The sequence below is a fragment of the Pelophylax lessonae genome (genome assembly GCF_965119305.1).
Source record: "Pelophylax lessonae genome assembly, chromosome: 5".
Classification (NCBI taxonomy): domain Eukaryota; kingdom Metazoa; phylum Chordata; class Amphibia; order Anura; family Ranidae; genus Pelophylax; species Pelophylax lessonae.
Window position 1 is genome coordinate 417,896,813 of NC_138772.1, and position 20,639 is coordinate 417,917,451.

The following is a 20,639-nucleotide window of genomic DNA, read 5'->3' on the forward strand; positions in this document are numbered from 1 at the left end:
TGACGTACAGTACAGGACACAGGCCGCCTTTTTCCTCTGCTTGCTTTAAAAAAAAAACGGGTCTCAGAGTGTAGTATGGTCGGATGCATGTCCAGAAGCTTTTCTAGTGTCCAGTCACCTGAAGATGGCAGCCTATAACCAAGGGTCTATGAATAGCCAGCTTGTGTCCTGTCCTGTACTTGAACATAAGTCCAAAATTCCTTTTCCCTTTTGTTCACTTGCGGCCACAGCTTCATATCTTCTTTGACAGATGGGTTATGCTGCTCTTCCTAGGAGTAGGACACTAGGTGGAAAAGGGTTAACAAAGCTGAACTACGCCTATAGGGCAGTCCCAGGTGGTATACTCCAACTTCCTGCTCTAGGATCTGTTTTTTTTCTGCCTAGTCAAGAGCAAGGACCTAGCTCCTTGCTGGGATATCTGGTCCTGTCATTTTTTCCTTTTTATTTTAAACTGAACTTTTTTCCTTTTGTTTTTTTTTTTTTGTTTTTTTTTTTTTTTTTCTTCTTCTTCTTTCTTCTTTCAAGTTTGATCTGTTAACTACAATCAACTGCCGGACTGGGTGACGCACTGGATATTCTAGATCCTTACGGTCGTCCCAGTCTGGCCAGCGTGTGCGTGCAGACCTCGGCTCCGCACTAGGTCGGCCGCGACATAGCCCCACTGAATGGGGGCTGGCTTGCGAGTTGGACACCTCTGCGAGGGCCCACATGACCTGGTTGCGGCCGAAGTCGCAGCTTTCCTCTGGCCTGCACCTTCTTTTCCGAGATAGGGAGGTGACGTGCCTGGAGTGACCTCCGCCCGCTTCCGAAGGTGTGGGGAGTAGTGCCCCCCCCTCTCCCTCAGGAAATTTGGGGTCGGCGTGGGGCCCTCCCAGGGTTGGTAGGTCTCCCAGGGGCCCTTCCCACCCATTAAAGGGGGTCAGCACCCTCATGAAATGGCGGAGCTGGCTGGCCAGTTAATACAGGGGTTGCAGTATGTTTGTGATGCAGCCCCGTTTAGTCTGCAGGGCGTCGGTGATCTGGTTGAAATGCTGGTCTGTGGACCAGGCCTCCAAAAAGTGCAGACGGATCTCCCCTTTGTGGGGGACCGAATGTTCAGAGCCTCCATGGAAGAGATCATAAAGGCTCTCACGGGGGGGGGGGGGTGGCAAAAGAACCCTGATTCCGCAGGTTACTAAAACTCTCTGCAAACGTGAGACGGTCTTTTCGGCTCACAAGCAGCCCTTTTGTCCTCCAGGATCGCAGGGCAAGGGTCCAAAATCCTCACGCCCTTCACAGGGGGTTCCAAGAGATCCTGGGTTGGCAAGTCCAAGACGGGATCCTCTGGTCTTGCGGATAAGCCCTTCTCCGCCTGAAGGGACGCTCTCACCCGTACTAGGGGTGGGGGACTCTTTTGTTTCCGTACCCATGGACCTCATTCATTCAAGACAAATAGATACTCGAGTTGATTCGGTCCAGGTTACAAGATCGAGTTTTGATCCTTGCCCCCGGAAAGGTTCTTGTCTTCCAATCTGCGTCTGTCCTCAGATCTGCTTCAGGGACTTCTGGGAGCGGTGCAGGATTTGTTGTCCCAAGGTGTCATAGTACCAGTTCCAGAGTCGGAACGTTTTCCCAGGGTTTTATTCAAACGTCTTTACGGTACCCAAGAAGGAGGGGGAAGGTTCGTCCAATCCTGGATCTCAAGGCCCTGAACCACTTTGTGCGGGTTAAAAAATGCAGACTGGAATCCATTTGCACAGTTTTGGCTTTCCTTCAAGGGGACTTTCGGGCCTCCCATCGATATCAAGGACGCTTGCCTTCATATCCCAATCTACGTTGGACTTCAGCGTTTGTCGTTTTTCCATAGGCGAGGAGCATTATCAATTTGTGGCGTTACCCTTTGGTCTCGCCTCTGCTCCTCGGTTGTTAAGTGTTGGCCCCGGTTTTAGCCCTACTCGGACAGCGGGGGATTTCGGTACTGGGGTACCTGGACGATCTTCTGAGGGTGGAATTGTCTGTCCTGAAGGAGGATCTGGACGACATGGTGCGAACTCGAAATTTCCAAAAGTCAGCTTTGACCCAGTCAACCAAACTGGATTTCCTGCAGCTGACTCTGGATTCAGCCTCAGCCGGGGTGTTTCTCCCAGAAACAAAACTCTTGAAGTGGCAGCATGCGATTCTACTCCTGTTGTCCAATCCCTGGTCGTCTTAGAATTTGCATGCAGGTGCTCGGCCTGATGATTTCCACCTTCGAAGCTGTTCCATTCGCTCAGTTCCATACCAGACTTCTGCAAAAGGAGATTCTCTCCAAATGGGACAAGAATCCACAGTCTCTGGACAATCTGATCTGCTTTGGTGGCGCTGCGACAAGGAAAGTCTTTTCTCCCCCCTGTTCTGGACAGTGGTTACCACGGACACCTGTCCGGGTGGGGAGGTGTCCTGGGCATGGCATCAGTCAAGGGTACTGGTCTGCCGATCAACATCCTGCAAATTCGGGCGATCAGGCTTTGCCTGTCTCAGTGGACGGATTGTCTACAGGGGGGTCCGGTAAGGATTCAATTGGACAATGCCACGGCTGTGGCATATATCAATCACTAAGGGGGCAGCAAAAGTGCCCTAGCGGCCAAAGAAGTGTCTGGCATTCTAAGGTGGGCAGAACGCATTGTTCCAGCCTTCTCTGCTGTGCATATTTCAGGGGTGGAAAATTGGCAGGCGGACTATCTGTCGACAGGCGCTGTGTCCGTGCGAATGGTCCTTTCACCCGGAAGTGTTTCAACAACTGTCTCCCTGGTGGGGGACCCCCGATGTGGACCTGTTGGCCTCTCGTCTCAACCGGAAGGTTCCTGAGATTTGTTGCAAGGGATCCTCTAGCAGATGCCGCAGATGCTCTGGTGGCCCCCTATGGGGCCTGTATCGTCTGATTTATGCCTTTCCTCCACTGCAACTTCTGCCAAGACTTCTGCGCAGAATAGAGGCAAAAAGGATTCTGATGGCCCCAGACTGGCCTCGTTGGGCCTGGTACACAGGCCTAGTAAGACTGGTAGCTGATGCCCCTTAGCGGCTTCCTCTGAGAAGATCTGTCTCCAGGACCGATCTTCCATCCTGCTTTACGGTCACTGGCTTGAATGGCCTGTCTATTGAAAGCTAGGTATTGGATAGAGCATTGTCGCATTGTGATTCCTACTGTTTAAAAGCTAGGAAATCTACTTCTCGGAAGATTTACCATCGAGTTCGGCGATTTTTTTGTATATTACTTGGTTTGTCTCCTTGTTTCTACAAGGTGTAGATCAGCGTTTGGCCTTTGGCTCCATTAAGGGCCAGATTTCAACCTTGGCAATTTTCTTCCGAAGACCATTAGCCATGAATTCCTTGGTTCACACCTTTGTGCAGGGAGTTCGCCATCTGGCCCCTCCAGGTATGGTCCCTGGTGCCTTTTGTGGGATCTTAATTTGGTACTGTCGGTTCATCTGATTACTTTGTCACAGAAAATGGTGTCCTTGGTGGCTATTACTTCTGCCCGCAGGGTTTCATAGCTGGCTGCATTGTCCTGTCGCTCTCCTTACCTGGTGGTTCACAGGGACAAAGTGGTGCTTCGTCCCTGTCAGTCATTTCTTCCTAAGGTCACTTTGGGGTTCCTCTTAAGTGAGGACATTGCGGAGGCTCTTGCCCGCCATAGGTTTCACTATGGATGGCCGATTCGGCTTAGGCCGGTATTTACTATTGCCCTGGTGTCGCAAACTCTGACAAGTGTGCTAAACTCTTATGCCGGGACCTGGAGGGGAAGCTGCTTCCCCCTGCCTTTTGCGGAGCTGGCGGATCAGTTGATCCAGGGGCTACTGTTAATCTGTAAAGCCTCTTTAGATGCAGCTCCTTTTGATTTTAGGCTGTCTGTATCCGCAGTAGTCCTTCAGCATCTTCGCTGATTTCTGGATCCTTGGACCTCTCTGGTACAGGTCAAGTGTGTCCACAAAGTAATTTTTGTTCTTGCTACAAGATCGAGCTTCGGTCTTTTCCTCCGGGAAGGTTCTTCCCTTCCAACCTGCACTTGTCCCCAGATCGCTTACGGGGTCACTTTGGGGCAGTGCAAGGTTTGGTACTTCATGGGGTGATTGTCCCTTTTCCGGCTTCCGGATGTTTTCAGGAGTTTTACTCAAACCGGTTTACAGTTCCCTGGAAGGAAGGCAAGGTATTTCCAATTCTGGTTTGTACAGGTACAAAAGTTTAGAATGGAGTCCATTCACACGTTAGTGGCGTCTCTACACTGGGGGGGGGGATTTTCTCACTTTCATCGCACATCAAGGACGCCTACCTTCACATTCCATATCTATTATGTGCCGGTCACCAGCGTTTCCTCTGCTTTGCTGTGGGCGAGGAGCATTATCAGTTTGTGGGGTTTGCCTTTTGGTCTCTCCTCCGCTCCTCAGGTCTTCACAAAGTGTTGGCCCCGGTGCTAGCATTGTTGCGTCAGCGGGGAATTGCGGTACTGGGATACTCCAACTGCTCTGATGAACACCTTGGAGATTACTCTTCGATCTCTGAGGGAGTTCGGTTTGATTCCGAACCTTCAGAAGTCTGCTCTGGTTCCATCCACAAAACTGGACTATCTTGGTGGATTTGAGTGTCGCTTCCTCTGGAAAAAAAAAACTCCAGAAAAACTCCATAAATTGCAGAAGGCAATTCAGCTTCTGTTGTCCAGCTGACGCTCATTCCTCCGGGCTTGCATACGGGTGCTAGGCCTGATGGTGTCTACCTATTTTTGAGGCGGTTCCATTTGCACAATTCCACAAGAGATCTCTGCAAAAAGATTCTGGTGAAATGGGACAAGAATCCAGTCTCTTGAGTAGGCTTGTGACGGTATCAGATTTTCATGCTGCGATTAATTGATTAAGGTTTTGCCACGGTATACGGTATTATCACGGTATTCTATTATTAAATTTAAATTATTAAATTTCCACCTCACTTCAATTTCATTGCTGAATTTAGGGGCTTTGGTTCACTTATGCACATTATTATATAGTCAGTCAGTACAGACTCTGTGAACCAGGCCTAAAATAGGTCATCAAGCAGTGTCTGGCCTAACTGGTGATAACTGGTCCTGGCGCTCGGCTCCGATCCGATGGCCTGGTCATTAAGAGGGCAAATCCTTGTGGTCAAGAAGTGGTTAAACCTGAAGGAGGTGTTGTTTATAAATTACTTTACTATTGCTTTAGGCCTGGTTCACATGTATGCGGGTTGGTGGTTCACATGTATGCGGGTTGGCGGGTCACATGTATGCGGGTTGGCGGCCCACATTTGCACAGGCATAGCAGCCCATTGATTTGAACGGGCTGCTATGCCCTCATTTTCCGCAGAAAAAAGGTGCATGCAGCATTTTTTTAAAATTCAGTGGCCTTGAAATCCATCCTGCTTTTGCACCATGCGACTAACCTGCAGTTCCTGCTCTGGCAAGCTTTCTGCATTTTTTGTATACGTGGGCACGGCATTTAAAAACAGTTTGCGTGTGCAGCAGCGGCAGGTAAGTCGCATGGTGCAAAAGAAGGATGGATTTCATGGCCACTGCATTTTTTTAAATTCTGCATGCACCTTTTTTCAGCTGAAAACGCAGGCATTGCAGCTCAAGCCCATTCACATCAATGGGCTGCTATGCCTGTGCAAATGTGGGCCCCCAACCCGCATACATGTGAACCAGGCCTAAAGCAATAGTAAAGTCATTAATTGGTTAAACCTGCAGGAGGACCGGTGTTTTTATCTATTAATGACTTTACTATTGCTTTAGGCCTGGTTCACATGTATGCGGGTTGGGGGCCCACATTTGCACAGGCATAGCAGCCCATTGATGTGAATAGGCTTGAGCTGCTATGCCTGCGTTTTCAGCTGAAAAAAAGTGCATGCAGAATTTAAAAAAATGCAGTGGCCATGAAATCCATCCTTCTTTTGCACCATGCAACTTACCTGCCGCTGCTGCACACGCAAACTGTTTTTAAATGCCGTGCCCACGTATACAAAAAATGCAGAAAGCTTGCCAGAGCAGGAACTGCAGGTTAGTCGCATGGTGCAAAAGCAGGATGGATTTCAAGGCCACTGAATTAAAAAAAAAAATGCTGCATGCACCTTTTTTCTGCGGAAAATGAGGGCATAGCAGCCCGTTCAAATCAATGGGCTGCTATGCCTGTGCAAATGTGGGCCGCCAACCCGCATACATGTGAACCGCCAACCCGCATACATGTGAACCGCCAACCCGCATACATGTGAACCGCCAACCCGCATACATGTGAACCGCCAACCCGCATACATGTGAACCGCCAACCCGCATACATGTGAACCACCAACCCGCATACATGTGAACCAGGCCTAAAGCAATAGTAAAGTCATTAATCGATAAAAACACCGGTCCTCCTGCAGGTTTAACCACTTCTGGATCGCAAGGATTTGCCCCTTTAAAGACCAGGCCATCGGATCAGAGCGCCAGGACCAGTCATCACCAGGTAGGCCAGACACTGCTTGATGGCTATATAATAATGTAATGTGGGCTGCTGTGTGTGTGTATGTATATATGTGTGTGTGTGTGTGTGTGTATATGTATATGTGTGTGTGTGTATATATATATATATATATATATATATATATATATATTTAGAGCTGCACAATTCTGGCCAAAATGAGAATCACGATTTTTTTAGCTTGGAATAAAGATCACGATTCTCTGTGTAACAAAAAAAAAAAAATTGGGATAACTTTACTGTTACGTTTTTTTTTTTTTTATTCATTTAAGTCTATTAATTGCGTTTGAAAGACTGCTGCGCAAATACAGTGTGACATAAAATATTACAACAATCGCCATTTTTTTCTGTAGGGTCTCTGCTAAAAAAAATATATAAAATGTTTGGGGGTTCTAAGTACATTTCTAGCAAAAAAAAAACTGATTTTAACTTGCAAGCAACAAGTGTCAGAAAAAGGTCCAGTCTTTAAGAGGTTAAACTTCCTTTCTCCCTGGCAGAGGGAAGGAAAAGATACAATGTAATCATTTTTGTTTATAGTTACTGGGAGACAATGCTGAAAGGCGTTAGCTGTGTGAGTGAGCCCCGGTTCACACTAGGGCGACGTGTCAGGCGACCGTTCTAATAGGAGCGACACAAGTCGCTCCGACCTAGAAAAAGGGTCCGGGGCTTCTTTGGGGCGACCAGGAGGCGACCGCCATAGACTTCAATGTTATGAAGTCTGTGGCGGCCGCTCCGAGGTCGCGGCGCGCTGCACCGCGATCTCGGAGGTCGCCCCTGAAAGTAGCGTCGCGCCAGTGTGAACCGGCGCTAAATGAGTCATCCAGCTCACTGAAATGTATCAATTCACAAGTCAGACCCAGGAGCAGAGAAACTCGGTATTTTAAAAATGCCACAATAACAATACCGTGGCTATGCAATACCGCGATATATCGAATTACCGAAAACCGGCATATGTCTACTCTTGAGGTGGCTTTGTTCTCCAGCACTTCGACAAGGAAATCCTTCTCCCCTTGTACTGGGCGGTTGTAACCACGGATGCCAGCCTGTCCAAGTGGGGAGGCGTCCTCAGCACAGCTTGTGCTCAGGGGGTCTGTACTCGGGAAAGAGTCCAGACTGCCGATCAATGTACTGGAACTCCGAGTGATCAGACTTTCTGGATCATTGAACAATTCGTCTTCAGGGGTGTCGAATTCGATCGGACAATGCCACGGCTGGGACCTATGTCAATCACCATAAGGGCACAAGAAGTGCCCTGGTGGATAGGGAAGTAGCCAGCATTCTAAGGTGGGCAGAACAATCGTTCCAGCCCCCTCTGCTGTACACATTCCATGGAAGGTACAGAGGTTTGTGGCATGGTCTCGGGATCCTTTGGCCAACGCCGCAGACGCTTTAGTGGCTCCTTGGTGTCAGTATCGTCTGATTTATGCCCCCCCCCCCTCTCTCAAACTTGCTGCCAAGACTCCTGTGCAGGATCGAGGCAGCAAGGGATATTGGTCTTTCTGATGGCTCCAGACTGGCCTCGCGGGTCTTGGTACCTGGCAGCTACGGAGTCTTTTAGGAAGTCAGACTCACTATTTGTACTCGCGGTTATACCTCCAAAGGGTTGGCCGCTTCTGCTGCGACTATTACCAGATGGATCAGACAGACAGTGATTCAGGCCTATGCAATTAGGGGTCAAGTTCCTCCTTTCCTTGTTAAGTCACACTTAGTGTCTCCGGGGCCTTCCTTCATCAGGCATCAGTGATGCAGGTTTGCAAGGCTGCCATCTGATCGCCTGTGCATGCTTTTAAAATTAATGTGTTGGCATCTGTGCGGATGCTTCTTTTGGCCGCAAGGTTTTGCAGGCTGCTGTTTAGAGGACCTGGTCCTCTTTGAGGATGAGTTGTTGTTGTGTGTTTTTTTTTTTTTTTTTTTTTCAGGTGAGCTCCAGTTGTTTATGGTTGAGCGCTATGTTACCTGGTTGGCTATGGTTAACCTTAGGAATTTTTTTTCCCCTGCGGTTTTCCCATCCCTCGTGTTTAACACTGCTTTGGGACATCAATAAACAAGAGAAAATGGGATTTTTGACTTACCGAAAAAATTCATTTCTCTGATGTTCATTGACACACAGCACCCACCCCTCTTTGGAGTTGGCTTTCTTCTGACGCTGCTTGTAACAAAACTACCTATAGCTGAGAGTGGGTGTATACCCCCTGGGACTGACCATAGGCGTAGTCAAGCTTTTTCTTGTCTAGTGTGTTACTCCTGTAGAGGGCAGTATAACCTAATGGTTAAGAAGAATCGGGAGCTGTGTCCGTCAGTGAACATCAGATAAATGGATTTTATTTTTTTTATTGCTGTTGTGCCCACTCATTCCTTCTGATGACAGTTTATCCCTTGCTAGAAAAGGGAAAGGAAATCTTCCAAGAAAGGACACAGACCTGACCATTCCCACCCTTTTTAAAAAGGTAAAAAAATGGAATTGGAATTCTGCATTAAATTGGAGTAATGCTACCATAGCCACCTGTTTTGACTGTTTCTGAACTTCGTTAAAATGCATGTTTTTTATTGGAAATTTTTTTTTTTTTTTCAGACAAATTATGAAAATAGAATATACAGCTTGAAAATAGAATGTGGACCTAAATACCCAGAAGCCTCTCCTACAGTTAAATTTGTAACAAAAATAAACATGAATGGAATAAATAATTCCAATGGCATGGTAAGTATTATGATATTTTGTTTCCTTGTTGACCTTAAGACTTCATCTTTATAAAAACACAAATACATTTTGCCCAGCACATAAATACTGTTTTTATTTGCCAGCCACTACTGTGTCCTGTAGGGGCTGATGATGATGAATGGAATAATAGTTTGCGTTTTGGAAAGCAGGCATTTAATACACCAAAAAAATGTCATGTATGAATATTCTACTGTTGGCAAATACTAAAAGTGGAACCTAACCCACCAATTTAACTGTTCCCAAAACAGTTAAATTCAAGGCATTCCTTGAATGATCATACAAACATGGTGTAAAAACCTATAAAAAAATAAAATAATAATCCTAAAAAAACGAGCATTCAAAACAGTAATAATAATCACTTTCCACGTGTGTGTGCAAATTTTATCACGTGTTCAAAAGTGTATGTGACCAATGATCTTCTCTTTCGAACACACAAATGTCCATAAATCTGTGATTAATCAAGAAATAAAATTGTGTCCAAAATGTCCATAAATCTTTGATAACTCCACAAAAATCAGCAGCAAAGTCAAAAACCGTAATCTTTATTCCATTAGTGTCTTCCACGAGTGATGAAACAGTCTTAGTATTTGTGTTCCAGTGAATACCACCACCACTCATATGGCCATTCTCTTATCTGGAAAAAAAAAAAGTCCTTTAAGCAAGGTCTAGGGGATTGGAGGACTTTGACTATGAAGAGCGTCTACAATCGCTCGATTTATTCTCCCTGGAGAAGAGACGTCTGAGGGGGGGACGTGATAGCAATTTATAAATATCTTAATGGGGATCCCAGCTTAGAAAAAAAGCTGTTCATTCGAAGGGATTGCATGAGGACTCGAGGGCATACAATGCGATTAGAGGAGAAGCGTTTTAACCTCAGGCAATGTGGGGGGTTCTTTACTGTTAGGGCTACAAGATTGTGGAATTCTCTACCACAAGAGGTGGTTTCTGCGGGTAGTATGGTGGCTTTCAAAAGACTCTTAGACTTGCATCTCAAGGATCAGAACATTCAGGGGTATGTGAGATGATTACAGCCACACACACCTACACAGGTTGAACTAGATGGACTATTGTCTTTATTCAACCTCACCTACTATGTAACTATATCTAACATGCATATATCCCTCTTGACGTTGGGATGAGGGCTATCAATCTGCTCATGGTGGTAAAGATATCAAGGCATCCAGTATTAATCCACATGTGCCGACTTTCGGAAACAACATAGTGCACACTAAATACATTATTAACAGAGTAAAAATGCACTTGCATTTGTAAAAGTTACCCTTGCTTTAAAGGATAAATTCACTTAAAAAAAAAAAAAAAATAGAAAATGTACATTTAATTTTCAGGTTAAAAAAATGTGCATTTATTTTTTTGTGAGAGCATGTAAAGCAATGCACCAGCGATCAGCAGATCGCTGATGTCATGCAGGTCTCCTGCACACTGTCAGTGTTTTCTGCTTGCCCGTACATCCTGTACAGGTAAGCCGATAATCGCTGACAGGAAGACTCAATGGACTAACACAGCGCTATGGTAGTTCATTGAGTGACAATCGACAGCCGCTAAGAATGTCGGGGCTTGTAGTTCAGACACTCAGAGCTGTTCAAACTGAATAACCCAAGCACTCAGTCCAATGGGTATATTAAGCGTGCCGCTCTCCTCAGATGGGGAACTCCAAAGACTAAAAATATGAAAAAGAAAGGAGGCGCAAACACCTAGTGCACTACCCTTGGACACCTTTAAAATGTTTATTAAAATTACAAAAACATACCGACATGAAGAGCAAAAATCACATAGTATGAGTCCACCACATGTGGAAATGAACATGTCCCTATATTTGGACCGCTGACGTGTTTTCGGGAGGCACGCTCTCTTCCTCAGAGCTGGTCCATCTTTCACCAGGCCCAAATTTATAATAAATGTGCTTGCACAAGTCCCTCTCCCTCCATGTACTCTGGGCGGGGTCAAGTGGTATCCATGCCAGCCAACAACATGCATGAACTGCGTTTGGTAACCTTCATTATCTATTCATGCAGTGACATGCTGTCTAATTAAAAATTATCACTGGGACCTTCTATTCCATGATCTCACTTGCCAAGTGATGCATCCAGATCACTGGTGGTTTCATATATTGACAGCCCTTCTCCATTCCCATGGTTGTTACATGCCCTCAATCCCTTGGGTTTCTTTCCTGAGAGGGGCCAGCGTTGGTTCGAATGTCCACTAGGCTCAGTCGAGTGAGGTGTTAAAACGGTTGGAGCAAGGAGATCACCCCGCCCCCGGATGTGACGTATGGCAGGTCCGGAACGCAGAGAGAGTGGCATGCGTTCCAGGTCCCTGAAGCCGGCTTCTATGGTGGGGACTGACGGATGTGGGGGGTTTCCTGGAGGATAGGGGGTAAAGCCAAGGAGGGGACTAAGCAGGCTGCACTCCAATATGGTGTTGGAGTGAAGATGAAAAGTGTGGGGATGGCCCCCAGAGACGAGGCACACATGAAACCACCAGCGATCTGGATGCATCACTTGGTAAGTGAGATCATGGAAAAGAAGGTCCCAGTGATAATTTTTAATTAGACAGCATGTCACTGCATAAACAGATAATGAAGGTTACTAAACGCAGTCCATGTATGTTGTCGGCTGGCATGGATACCACTTGGCCCCTCCCAGTGTACACGGAGGAGGAGGAGAGACTTGTTCAAGCACATTCAGTATAAATTTGGGCCTGGTCTGGCCCTCGCAGATTGTCGATGGTTGGGAATTATTACATTGGTGTTCACCTTTAAGTGTCCTGTAGACCTTTAACACACCCAATTCATATATAATTTGTTCTTGTCCGCTTTTCCATGTCTTATATGTCCAGTTTCAGAAGGAAGGTCTGCTGATTGTGCAGTCGTCACTGGAGACGGCTGTGCAGTCTGATTGCTTGGAGAGGTCCACCTCCAGACTGTATTCTCACCTTCTTTCTGTTTCCCTCCTGCCGTTGGGAGAGACTTGGAACTAGTTGGCAGTTAGATATACCTGATCTGGACAATGATGACTGGGATGATGTGTGGGATTCCCCCTTTTTGATCTTTGGCCTCTTTAAGGGACCAGTTAATTCAACTTAAAGTGGTGCATCATGCAATTCTTGCACCATATAGACTCCACAAAATGAAATGAACCTCATTCTGGGTGTTGGAGGTGTGGTGGGATCCCGGAGGATTTCTCACACATCTTTTGGACTTGTCTGTTGGTGGTGGGATTTTGGGAGGAGGTTTTAGCCTTTTTGAACCCCTTTTTTTCCCACCCATCGCAGTTTTCGATGTCTATATGCCTGTTGGGGTTGGTAGATTCTATCTTGCCCACAAGGGCAAGGACATTTTTGTTTTTTTTAGAACAGAGGGATTACCACACCTGTCAGGTATTTGTGGTCTGAGCCCCCATAAGGAGGAATCGCCAACTTTTTGTCCATCAGAGGTGGAAGAAAGGGAAGGTTTCTGCTAAATGATAAAACAGTAACACACGGGACACATCTCGCTGAAAGTAATCCTTTATTTTTTTACTTTTAAAATAAACTTCATCTTTACAAAAGTAAAACGGCACTTCTGTGGACTGGGCCATTCCCCCTGTTAACAAGACTCCTAACTATCCCTGTAAAAGACATCCTGGATAAAAGGCTGGAAGCCCTTTACAAAGGCTTATTCTCTATTGCAAAGCCCCCCCCCCCCGCAACCTGCAGTTACCGCCTGACATTCCAGATGTCTTGGTCCAAATTTTGGTATGCAGAGGCAGCAGCTGGGGGGTGTACACATGGCTGGAGGTGTTCCCAGGGTGAATGGGGCTGAACTGCAACCACTCCACCTGTGTGCATTGCATCATTGTGGTGATACTGCATTTACAGTGTAAAACGGGTTGTGAGGAGGAAACATATTGCCTCTTTACTGGCTGTCAAATGCCTCTGAAAAGAGATCTGAGCATTGATTGCTTTTTAGAGGAGCAGCAGTCTTTCCTGCTATTACGAACAAGCCCTAAAAAAGCAGTTCTGATTGTACAGGAATAGGGGGGTCAGGATTAAGACACGCACGCAAGCAGTGTTGGTCATCTTACTTTAAAAAAGTAATTAGTTACAGTTACAAATTACTTCTCCCTAAAAGTAATTGAGTTACTGACTCAGTTACCACATTGAAAAAGTAATTAGTTACTCAGCAAAGTAACTGACTTTATTTTTTACTATTTTATAATGCAATTATGTTCTATAAGATCTTTAATAGTGGTGGCGGTGTGGCACACTGTGTGGGTCTGAGTCCTCCTGACTGTGTTAGTAACTATTTTTTTTTTTTGTGCCTGCTGCCTGGAGTGGCTGGCTGGTGGTGTGGCACACTGGTGGTGGTGGCGGTGTGGCACACTGGTGGTGGTGGGGGTCTGAGTCCTGACTCCTGACTGTGACTGAGCCTGTGAGGCTTTTGTTTTTTGGTACCTGCTGTGGTGGTGTGGCCTGCCCAGGCACTGTCACACTGTGGTCTGGGTCCGTCTGGCTCCGTCCTCCTCCAGGCCTGTCTGTCTGCGCCTTTCTCTTCTGGGCTGGCTGTGTGCGGTGGTGGACTGGTGGTGGACTTCCTGCTGCCCTGGTGGAGTCCTGGTCCTTGACTATATTTTTTTATACTTATTTTCTCTATCTATATGGCCTGCCAGGCTGGCAAAATGGCAGAGGGTAGCCGCATGCTCTGGCATGCCCTCCTCCTGGGCCTGGCGCGCTGTGCTCTCTGCCTTTTGCCTCTCCTCTCTGTCTGAGTCTCCTCCTCTCTTTCCAGTACCGCAGACAGGGCAGCCATCAGAAAGTTTGGGGCCCCTTACACAGCTTTAGGTCTGGGCCTCTCAGGCCTGACCATGAACATTCCCTAGGGCCTGCTCACTGGCCGTCCTACCGAATCCGCTCACTGACAATGCCACCGAGTTCCATACCATTTCCCCCTCATTCTTCACATGTCCCCCTCCTCCTTGAGTCCCATCTCCCCATCTCATCCTCTCACAATCTCATCTCCCCTATCCCATGTTCTCCTCCTCCTCCATCACATGTCCTCTTCCTTCAGTCCCATCTACCCATCCCATGTTCTTCTTACAATCTCATCTCCCCCATCCCATGTCCTCCTCTTACAATCTCGTCCCCCGATCCCATGTCATCCTCCTCTTCCATCCCATGTCCTCCTCCATCCCATGTCCCCTCATCCATCCCATGTCCTACTGCTCCTCCATCCCATGTTCCCACCTCCTCCATCCCATGTTCCCTCCTCCATCCCATGTCAATAGGCAGTGAACAGTGTCATTTATTTTGTTATTTTTTGGGCCCCGACAGCAGAAAGAAGTGATAAATCGGCAGAGAGTAATAGTAGCAAAACCTGCTATCCAGAGTGACAGAATTGCATGGAAAATTGGTAAAATGCAGCAATCTATAAGAGCCGCAGTCCCTCCACTAGGCATAAGGCAATCACAGTAATGTTTTCCAGACCTGATATTAGGGATTCTTGCTGGAATATTTGTGCAGCACTCTGTAGTGATAAAATGACTGGATCGGGCTCACAAACATTATAGGCATAGAAGCAAGCATAGTGAAGGGAGATTGAATTAAACATGAAGATCTTAGACACAAAGCAATGACTGGACAGATTCTATAATTAGCAGACACGTATGAAAAGTGACTTTGGGGGGCTGGGGGGGGGGGGATACATTAATTGTGAGATATCAAAGTACTATAATCCAGCCCCTACCTGTAACATAAAGTTTCACTTACTACATGTGCCTAAACACAGCCACTCACCAACATCTGCAGGGGGGCGGAGGAGACAGTACATTGATGCAGAAAAGGGGTAGATGGAAGCCCTGTCATTGCATGCTAATGACTGGAGAGGCATTTCGGGAGCAGAGGAAAGTGCTTCCTGCCAATCCCCTCTGAGTCCTATCCAGGACTTTGCTCCCCATCTCCTCCATGGGCTGCTGGGATGAGCTCCATGGCATGTGACAAACTGATCCCTGTCTTACTCCATCTTCTGCTCCCTGGCGCCCGATCTCCTCAATGTCTGCAGCTCTGACCGCAGACAGCGGTCATAGAGTAGAGGGGGAATTACATCTACTGCCATCTAGTGTCGGTAGATGTAATTGCGGTAACGCAGCCGAAAGTAGCGGCAACGGCATTACAGGGAGGGGACGGGTAATCGATACCCTCAAAAGTAATTGCGTTAAGTTTACTACCATCACTGGATGCAAGTACACATATAGACACACATGTTCATGCAAACCCATGTATAAAGCCCTTTAAAAAGTTCTAGTACAGTACCTTCTTCACACAGCCGGGTACTGCATTTTAGGGGGAGGCAGAGAACACAGCACACTCCCCCTCCCTTTTACTTTCACTTTGAGTCTGCCGCTCCCTCCCTGTGCTGATGCACAGTTCGGCTGGGGATCTGGAGCTCGGGCTCATCGGACAGCCTTTCTCTAATGATCCCATGGCACCCCTAAGGAACTCTGGTGGCACCCCAGAGTGCGGTGGAACCCCAGTTGAGAAGCTTCTCCAGACTGCCAACCTTATGCTCAAATGCTGTAGTCCGTGAGCCAACCAACCTTCTGTTTTTGCTTGAGGGTCATTTTAGACTTCACAGTGAACTCTGTGGGATCAGTTCAACCCGATCTATGCCTTTCCTCCTCTGAAACCCCCTTCACAAGATCAAGATGAAGGGCAGTCCAGTAATTTTTTTTATTTTTTTTTTTATTGCACCATTGACTCCTGGCAGACCCACCATGGACCCTCCAAGATCTTCCAGATCTTCTGTCCCAGGGGCCAGTTTACCATCTTGGTTCTCGATTACTGGCATTCATGGCCTGACTGTTGAAGCCTAGATCTTTAGGGATAGTGATTTTCTGAGACGGTTATCCCTATGATTGTAAGGGCTTGAAAATTGACTTCTTACCAAGTCTACTGCTCCTCCTGGATAGCATATTTCTCATTGTGAGGCAGGAAAATACAATCCCAGAAAATACTATGGGACAAATCTTTTCTTTCACTTTCGTTCATTGACGGACACAGCTCCATATCTTCTTTGACCCTTGGGTTATGCTGCTCTCCACAGAAGTAGGACTAGGCAGAAAAAGTTTGACTATGCCTCTAGGGCAGTCCTAGGGGGTATACTTCCCGCTATAGGAATCCAGTTTTTTCTGCCTAGTCAGGAGCAAGGACCTGGTTTCTTTCTGGGATCTCTGGTCCTGGCATTTTTTCCTTTTTTAAATGGATTTTCTTTCTTTTATTTTCTGTTCCTGTAAGAACAGGACATCCTAGATCGTTACGGTCTTCCCAGTCTGGCCAGCGAGCGTGACCCAACTTAAGCTTTGCGCTAGGTTTGCCGCGACATAGCTACCTCTGGACGGGGGCTGGCCATCGAATGAAACCCCTCGTGAGGACGCATAGCCCTGGTCACGACCTGAGTCGCAGCGTACCTCTGGCCGCAGCACCCCCATTCCAAGATGTGTCCCTCCCCCCCCCCCCCCCCCTCACTACCGGGTTTCCCCTGCACGTCACCCTCACCTACCCCCCTTAGTCGCCCCTCCCCAGGGTGGCCTGGCTACTTTCAGGTACGGGGTCATGCGGTGTTGGGCTGGAGGGGGAGGGAGCGCGCCGCTGGTGGCTCACAAAATTTTATGTGGCAATGTCAGGGTGGGGATCCCTGGGATCCCGACGTATATTGGGGTGCACTACAAGTATCTGGAGGGTCGTTGGGGGTCCTGGGTGCCTCGCCACCATTTTATACTGCGGATGGCTGTTCTGAAGCTTTGGCAGCAATGTTTGTGTAGTCCGGAGGCCATATTTTTCCGAGTTTCCCATTGAAATCAATGCTGCGGCCATTTTCTTGTTGCCTTGTGGAGTGGTGTTGCGGTGGTAGGCCTCTAGTGGCAGTGATGGCGCTTCCTCCTTCGCTCTGATCACCGAATGGCAAGCAGCTAGGCGCTCTGTATCCTTCAGTGAGGATGAATCCTCTTCCCCCTACAGCCGCGCATGAAAAGGTGCTTTGAAAATACTAATTGTATCAGTGCGGGAAACTTTCAAATTTGGAGGACACAGCCAAAATCTGCGTCGGTGCAATTTGGTACCCGCAAACCATCCAGGGTGACTAAGGTGTTCCCCTTTTCTGCCTATTTTGACGGGATTGTTGCAGGTCAGTGGGGATCCCCAAAGCGCTTGGTTGGGATATCTAAGCATTTCGCTAGGTGGTATCCTTTTGAAGAGCCCCTTTTGAGGAAACTGACAGTTCCACCGGTTGTGGATTCTCAGGTTTCCAGATTGAATAAACCCACGCTTCTTCTGGTGGATGATTCCCGGTTTTTAAAGACTCAGTGGACAAAAGAGATGAGGCAGGTAAATTTTGAGGCCGGTGTTTGCCATCACCTTGGTCTCTCAGACTTTAACGGAATGGGCAAAACTTCTGCGCCAGGATTTGGAAAGGGGTCAACATCCTCCTGAGCTGGCGGATCAGTTGATACAGGGTTTGCAGTATATCTGTGATACCTCTCTGGATGCGGCCCCTTTGGCCTGCAGTGTGTCAGTGATAACTGTGATCCTTTGCTGCTTGATTTGGCTGAAATACTGGTCTGCGGACCAGGCTTCCAAAAAGGTGTTTACTGATCTCCTTTTTGTAGGAGACTTTTCAGGGCTTCTTTGGAATATATCATTAAAGGTCTTACGGGAGGTAAGAGTATTCTGTTTCCAAGAGCAAAGAGCCTCGTCGTAAACGTGGTCCTTTCTTCTCGGCTCACAAACGGCCCTTTCGTCCCGCAGGACAAGGGACGAAAAATGCACCCGTAACTTTACGGGAGGTTCCAAGAGGCCCTGGGCTGGTAAGTCAAATACAGGTTCCACTGGTCCCACAGACAAGCCTCCCTCTGCCTGAAGGGGCCTCTTCGCCCGGGCTGGGGGGGAAGTCTTCGCTTCTTTTCAGATCCATGGATCGCTTTCATTCAAGACAAATGGGTCTATGAGTTGATTTGGTCCGGTTACAAGATGGAGTTTCGGTCCTTGCATCTGGCAAAGTTCTTCCCTTCTAACTTGCGCCTGTCCCCGGATCAGCTGCAGGGCGTTTACAAGGTGGTGCAGGATCTGCTATCACAGGGAGTAATTGTGCTAGTTCCAGAGTTGGAACGTTTTCAGGGATTTTATTCAAATCTGTTTACTGTTCCCAGGAAGGAAGGAAGGCAAGGTCCGTCCAATCTTGGACCTCAAGGTCCTGAATCGCTTTGTGCAGGTTCAGAAATTTCGGATGGAGTCCATTCGCACGGTGGTGGCATCCCTTCATCAAGGGGATTTTCTGGCCTTCAATCAATTTCAAGGACGCTTACCTTCATATCCCAATATACGTCGGGCACCAGCGTTTTCTTCGTTTTGCTGTGGGAGAGGAGCTTCAGGAATTTGTGGTGTTACTCTTTGGTCTCGCCTCAGCTCCTCTGGTGTTTACAAAAGTGTTAGCCTTGCTCAGCCAGAGGAGGATCACGGTACTGGGGTACCTGGACAATCTCCGTCTGTCTTAAGACGATCTGGGCATCACTGTGCAAACTCTGCAAGAGTTCGGCTATAAACTGATTTTTCAAAAATCCGCTCTGACTCCGTCCACCAACCTGGACTACCTGGGCCTGACTTTGGATTCAGCCTCAGCCAGAGTGTTTTTTACCGGAGGCGAAACTGCTAAAGTTGCAGCATGCAATTCGGCTCCTGTTGTCCAACCGTCGGTAGTCTTTCAGGACTTGCTTGATGGTCCACCTTCGAGGTGGTTCCGTTTGCTCAGTTCCATACCAGGCCTCTGCAAATGTGACAAGAATCCTCAATCTCTGGACAATCTGATCCTTTTTGAGCCGGGGTGCGAGGGGATCCTTGATTTGGTGGCTCCCTTCTCTGGCGCTTCGAACAGGTGGAAGTCCTTTCTCCCCCGGTACTGTGCAATGGTTAACAGGGATGCCAGCCTGTCCGGGTCGGGAGGGGTCTTCGGCACATATTCTGCTCAAAATTGTTTGGACTCGGGAGGAGTCCTGTCTGCCGATCAATATCCTGGAGATTCAGGAGATCAGGTTTTGCCTGTCCCTGTGGACGGATCGTCTGCAGGGGTGCAAAATAATGATTAAATCGGACAATGCCATGGCTGTTGCATATGTCAATCAAGGGGCACCAAAAGTGCCCTTGCGCCCAAAGAAATAGCCGGCATTCTAAGGTAGGCAGAACGATATGTTCCAGCCCTCTCCGCCTGCCAATTTTTCACCGCTGGAATGTGCACAGCAGACTACCTGTCAACGGGCATTGGAGCCAGGTGAATGGTCTCTTCACCTGGAAGCGTTTAAACAACTGTCTCCTGTGGGGGGCTCTTGATGTGGACCACTTTGGCTTCTCATCTCACCTGGAGTTTCAGAAGTTTGTGGCAAGATCTCGGGATCCTTTGGCCGACGACCCTGGTGGCCCCTTGGGGTCAGTATTGTCTGATTTACTCTTCCTCCACTACAACTTCTGCCGAGGCTTCTGCGCAGAAGGGATTCCAGTCATTCTGGTGGCTCCAGACTGGCCTCTCCGGTCTTGGTACGCAGGCTTTGTTCCTTGGAGACTCCCTGTCACGTACCTGACTGGAGGCTGAGGTGACGACAGGGCTCCCCTTGCAGCTCAGTGCAGAGTACCCCTGAAGGTGGTGACAGAGGGTGCTATGCCCAAAGATGCATGGGTTGCCTGCAGGTGAAGCTGCCTGATGAAATCAGATGCGAGGACACCCACGGGTAAAGAAGTTGGTCACAGCCAATGGTTCTTCGGAGGTGCTGGCTGGGCTTGACAGAGGAATAAGCAGGAGCAAGGTTAGAAGCCAGGCTGGGGGTCAAACACAGCAAGTCAGGAGCAGAGGCAAGCAGTGTAGTCAAGATCAAGCCAGGGTCAAACATAGGATATCAACCTGGAATGGACAGGAGCGGGTCCAAGAAGCAAGCAGAGTTCTGAGCCAGGAGAGAAGCCAGAGCAGGTAAGGGGTAAGCCGGGTCGGTAACTGGTAATCAAACAGAAGCACAAGACACAGGAACACAGGATACAAAGCTGAATATAATCCAGCAATTTGATAGCCACTGGTGTCCTTATATAGACCAGTGAACTCTGGCAATTAGCACGCTTTGCATACGCCAATGCGCCTTTGCGTGCCTTTCGCTAATGCGCATGCGCAAATTAACGTGACCATATTGGGCATTGGCATATTTGCCAGTACTTCTTGGACTTCTTCCCTGAAGCTCCCTCTCAGAGAAGATCTTTTGTCTCAAGGGCCGATCTTCCATCCTGCTTTAAACGACCTGGCTGTTGAAAGCCAGGTACTGAAGAATAGAGGGTTGTCGGATTCGGTGATTCCTACACTAAAACCTAGAAAATCTACTTCTTGGAAGATTTATCGTCTAGTTTGGAGGGCGTACATT

General features: G+C 47.8%; 1 protein-coding gene across 1 annotated transcript in view; it reads left to right on the forward strand.

Annotated features, from left to right (window-relative positions):
• The window catches only part of UBE2V2 (ubiquitin conjugating enzyme E2 V2), a 69,788-nt gene that overhangs the window by 42,230 nt on the left and 6,919 nt on the right, over nt 1–20,639 (forward strand). The window contains exon 3 of the mRNA XM_082258105.1: nt 9,052–9,177. Within this exon, the coding sequence (XP_082114231.1) occupies nt 9,052–9,177 (126 nt within the window). The remainder of the gene's footprint in view (nt 1–9,051; nt 9,178–20,639) is intronic.